The 5,647-nt window shown below is 49.8% G+C and overlaps 2 protein-coding genes across 2 annotated transcripts in view; both read left to right on the top strand.

Moving 5' to 3' along the window:
- The window catches only part of LOC118406001 (mucin-22-like), a gene marked incomplete at its 3' end in the record, with an annotated part of 29,433 nt that extends 27,556 nt beyond the window's left edge, over positions 1-1,877 (top strand). The window contains exons 4-5 of the mRNA XM_035805855.1: positions 186-1,097; positions 1,228-1,877. Coding sequence (XP_035661748.1) covers positions 186-1,097; positions 1,228-1,877 — 1,562 coding nt within the window. The remainder of the gene's footprint in view (positions 1-185; positions 1,098-1,227) is intronic.
- LOC118406000 (mucin-19-like) overlaps positions 1,876-5,647 on the top strand; it is a 22,384-nt gene continuing 18,612 nt past the window's right edge. Inside the window, exon 1 of the mRNA XM_035805854.1 lies at positions 1,876-5,402. Within this exon, the coding sequence (XP_035661747.1) occupies positions 1,888-5,402 (3,515 nt within the window). The 5' untranslated portion in view covers positions 1,876-1,887. The remainder of the gene's footprint in view (positions 5,403-5,647) is intronic.

Genomic DNA, 5,647 nt, shown 5'->3' with positions numbered 1-5,647 from the left:
CATCTGCTGCTAGAACCCAGCCCCGATGAAGTGTTCTATTGTGGTGGGACAAACACCTCCGGAAGCCAAAACCCCCCGCGGACGACTACAGTAGTGGGGCAACAGCAACTGCAGCACAAACCACCCCTCAGTCGACTACTGCAGTTGGGGTGCCAACAACAGCTGCAGAACAAACACGTATTCAGGCGACTACAGTAGTGGCGACAACACCAACTGCAGCACAAACCACGACTCAGTCGACTACTGTAGATGTGGCAACACCAACAGCAGCACAAACCACGCCTCAGTCGACGACTACAGTAGATGTGACAACACCAACTGCAGCAGAAATCACGCCTCAGTCGTCTACTACAGTAGTTGTGACAACACCAACTGCAGCACAAACCACGCCTCAGTCGACTACTACAGTAGATGTGACAACAACAACTGCAGCACAAACCACGCCTCAGCCGACTACTACAGTAGATGTGACAACACCAACTGCAGACAAAACCACGACTCAGTCGACTACTACAGTAGATGTGCCAACACCAACTGCAGCCCAAACCACGCCTCAGTCGACTACTACAGTAGATGTGACAACACCAACTGCAGCCAAAACCACGACTCAGTCGACTACTGTAGATGTGACAACACTAACTGCAGCCAAAACCACGCCTCAGTCGACTACTACAGTAGATGTGACAACACCAACTGCAGCCAAAACCACGACTCAGTCGACTACTACAGTAGAGGTGACAACACCAACTGCAGCCCAAACCACGACTCAGTCGACTACTACAGTAGATGTGACAACACTAACTGCAGCCCTACCCACGCCTCAGTCGACAATTACAGTAGATGTGACAACACCAACTGCAGCCAAAAGCACGACTCAGTCGACTACTACAGTAGATGTGACCACACCAACTGCAGCCCAAACCACGACTCAGTCGACTACTACAGTAGATGTGACAACACTAACTGCAGACCAAACCACGACTCAGTCGACTACTGTAGAGGTGACTACACCAACTGCAGCCAAAAACACGCCTCAGTCGACTACTGTAGATGTGACTACACCAACTGCAGCCAAAACCACGACTCAGTCGACTACAGTAAATTTGACAACACTTACTGCAGCCCAAACAGCGCCTCAGTCGACTACTACAGTAGATTTGACAACACCAACTGCAGCCAAAACCCCGCCTCAGTCGACTACTGTAGATGTGACTACACCAACTGCAGCCAAAACCACGACTCAGTCGGCTACTGTAGATGTGACTACACCAACTGCAGCCAAAACCACGACACAGTCGACTACAGTAGATGTGACAACACCAACTGCAGCCAAAACCACGCCTCAGTCGACTACTACAGTAGATGTGACAACACCAACTGCAGACCAAACCACGACTCAGTCGACTACTACAATAGATGTGACAACACCAACTGCAGACCAAACCATGACTCAGTCGACAACAGTAGTTGCGACAACACCAACTGCAGCCCTAACCACGCCTCAGTCGACTACTACAGTAGATGTGCCAACACCAACTGCAGCCAAAACCACGCCTCAGTCGACTACTACAGTAGATGTGACAACACCAACTGCAGACCAAACCACGACTCAGTCGACTACAGTAGATGTGACAACACCAACTGCAGACCAAACCACGACAAAGTCGACTACTACAGTAGATGTGACAACACCAACTGCAGACCAAACCACGACTCAGCCGACAACAGTAGTTGCGACAACACCAACTGCAGACCAAACCACGCCTCAGTCGACTACAGTAGATGTGACAACACCAACTGCAGCCCAAACCACGCCTCAGTCGACTACTACTGTAGATGTGACAACACCAACTGCCGCCCAAACCACGCCTCAGTCGACTACTATAGATGACGACAACACTAACTGCAGCCAAAACCATGCCTCAGTCGACTACTACAGTAGATGTGACAACACCAACTGCAGCCCAAACCACGCCTCAGTCGACTACTACAGTAGATGTAACAACACTAACTGCAGCCAAAACCACGCCTCAGTCGAATACTACAGTAGATGTGACAACACCAACTGCAGCCAAAACCACGCCTCAGTCGACTACTACAGTAGATGTGACAACACCAACTGCAGCCCCAACCACGCCTCAGTCGACTACTACAGTAGATGTGACAACACCAACTGCAGCCCAAACCACTACTCAGTCGACTACTGTAGAGGTGACTACACCAACTGCAGCCAAAACCACGACTCAGTCGACTACAGTAGATTTGACAACACCAACTGCAGCCAATACCACGCCTCAGTCGACTACTGTAGAGGTGACTACACCTATTGCAGCCAAAACCACGACTCAGTCGACTACAGTAGATTTGACAACACCAACTGCAGCCAAAACCACGCCTCAGTCGACAATTACAGTAGATGCGACAACACCAACTGCAGCCCAAACCATGCCTCAGTCGACTACTACAGAGGTGACTTCGCCAACTGCAGCCAAAACAACGATTCAGTCGACTACAGAACGTGTGCCAACACCAACTGAAGCCCAAACCACGCCTCAGTGGACTACAGTAGATGCGACAACAGAAACTGCAGCCAAAACTACAACTTATTCGACTGCCACAACACATTTGACTCCGTCTAATGACCAAAGCATATCTCAGTCAACAACAACCTTTTCTACAACAGGCACAACTTCTGAATCCACAATCCAATCAACTTATTCCACTTCAACAAGTGACACCACATCCGGAAAAACTACTAGACTTCCAACAACACTAACTACAATTGACACCACAGCCCAATCAACCACCGAACTTCCAGTAACAGTCACTACGGGTGATACAACATCTCAACATTCAACCAACATTCTAACAACAGTAAATACTGGAGACACCACAACCAAACCAACGACCGCCCTTCCATCAACGGTGACTACAGGTGATACCACAACTGTCAGTCCAACAACAGTGAGTACAGGTGACACCACAACTGTCGGTCCAACAACAGTGAGTACAAGCGACACCACAACTGTCGGTCCACTAACAGTGACGACAGGTGACACCACAACTGTCGGTCCAACAACAGTGAGTACAAGTGACACCACAACTGTCGGTCCACTAACAGTGACGACAGGTGACACCACAACTGTCGGTCCAACAACAGTGAGTACAAGTGACACCACAACTGTCGGTCCACTAACAGTGACGACAGGTGACACCACAACTGTCGGTCAACTAACAGTGACGACAGGTGACACCACAACTGTCGGACCAACAACAGTGAGTACAGTTGACACCACAACTGTCGGTCCAACAACAGCGAGTACAAGTGACACCAAAACTGTCGGTCCACTAACAGTGACGACACGTGACACCACAACTGTCGGTCCAACAACAGTACTTACAGGTGACACCACAACTGTTGGTCCAACAACAGTGACTACAGATGACACCACAAGTGTCGGTCCAACAACAGTGACTAAAGGTGACACCACAACTGTCAGTCCAACAACGGTGACTACAGCTGGCACCAGAACTGCAATTTCGACAACAAGCCACACGACTCCTGAAGGTACAACTCAAACAAGTACGACGGGAGCTACAACTCAAGCTGGGACTGGAAGTACAACGACAGTGACAAGTTTCAGTACAACTCAGAGTGCAACCAAAGCCACTTCGCAGCAAAGCACAGCCCATACAACTCAAACCACGGCTCCAATCACAAGCCAGACAACGATTACTCCTGCAACAGGAACCAGCACAACTCAGCCAACAACACTCTTAGCTGGAACAACTGACACAACCTTGGCCACTACTCCCTTGACTAACAACTCAGGAACATCTGGCCCAAGTACATCGCCCATAACTCCAGCAAGTACCTCCCAGCAAACAACAGCGACTTGCGGTCCAAGCACAACAGGACCAACTGCAATTTCGACAACAAGCCAAACGACTCCTGAAGGTAGAACTTCAATAAGTACGACGGGAGCTACAGCTCAAGCTGGGACTGGAAGCACAACGACAGTTACAAGTTTCAGTACAACTCAGAGTGCAACCGAAGCCACATCGCAGCAAAGCACATCCCATACAACTCAAACCACGGCTCCAATCACAAGCCAGACAACGATTACTCCTGCAACAGGAACCAGCACAACTCAGCCAACAATACTCTTCACTGGAACGACTGACACAACCTTGGCCACTACTCCCTTGACTACAACTCAAGGAACATCTGGCCCAAGTACAGCGGCCACAACTCCAGCAAGTACCTCCCAGCAAACAACAGCGACTGCAGGTCCAAGCACAACAGGACCAACTGCAATTTCGACAACAAGCCAAACGACTCCTGAAGGTACAACTCAAACAAGTACGACGGGAGCTACAACTCAAGCTGGGACTGGAAGCACAACGACAGTGACAAGTTTCAGTACAACTCAGAGTGCAACCGAAGCCACTTCGCAGCAAAGCACATCTGTGAACACTCAAACCACGGCTCCAATCACAAGCCAGACAACTCTTACTCCTGCAACAGGAACCAGCACAACTCAGCCAACAACACTCTTCACTGGAACAACTGACACAACCTTGGCCACTACTCCCTTGACTACAACTCAAGGAACATCTGGCCCAAGTACATCGCCCACAACTCCAGCAAGTACCTCCCAGCAACCAACAGCGACTGCAGGTCCAAGCACAACAGGACCAACTGCAATTTCGACAACAAGCCAAACGACTCCTGAAGGTACAACTCAAACAAGTACGACGGGAGCTACAACTCAAGCTGGGACTGGAAGCACAACGACAGTGACAAGTTTCAGTACAACTCAGAGTGCAACCGAAGCCACTTCGCAGCAAAGCACATCTGTGAACACTCAAACCACGGCTCCAATCACAAGCCAGACAACTCTTACTCCTGCAACAGGAACCAGCACAACTCAGCCAACAACACTCTTCACTGGAACAACTGACACAACCTTGGCCACTACTCCCTTGACTACAACCCAAGGAACATCTGGCCCAAGTACAAGTACATTGGTCACAACTCCAGCAAGTACCTCCCAGCAAACAACAGCGACTGCAGGTCCAAGCACAACAGGACCAACTGCAATTTCGACAACAAGCCAAACGACTCCTGAAGGTACAACTCAAACAAGTACGACGGGAGCTACAACTCAAGCTGGGACTGGAAGCACAACGACAGTGACAAGTTTCAGTACAACTCAGAGTGCAACCGAAGCCACTTCGCAGCAAAGCACATCTGTGAACACTCAAACCACGGCTCCAATTACAAGCCAGACAACTCTTACTCCTGCAACAGGAACCAGCACAACTCAGCCAACAACACTCTTCACTGGAACAACTGACACAACCTTGGCCACTACTCCCTTGACTACAACTCAAGGAACATCTGGCCCAAGTACATCGCCCACAACTCCAGAAAGTACCTCCCAGCAACCAACAGCGACTGCAGGTCCAAGCACAACAGGACCAACTGCAATTTCGACAACAAGCCCTACGACTCCTGAAGGTACAACTCAAACAAGTACGACGGGAGCTACAACTCAAGCTGGGACTGGAAGCACAACGACAGTGACAAGTTTCAGTACAACTCAGAGTGCAACCGAAGCCACTTCGCAGCAAAGCACATCTG

This window comes from Branchiostoma floridae, chromosome 18 (genome assembly GCF_000003815.2).
Source record: "Branchiostoma floridae strain S238N-H82 chromosome 18, Bfl_VNyyK, whole genome shotgun sequence".
Taxonomy (NCBI): domain Eukaryota; kingdom Metazoa; phylum Chordata; class Leptocardii; order Amphioxiformes; family Branchiostomatidae; genus Branchiostoma; species Branchiostoma floridae.
This window is presented reverse-complemented; position numbering and strand designations above follow the sequence as displayed.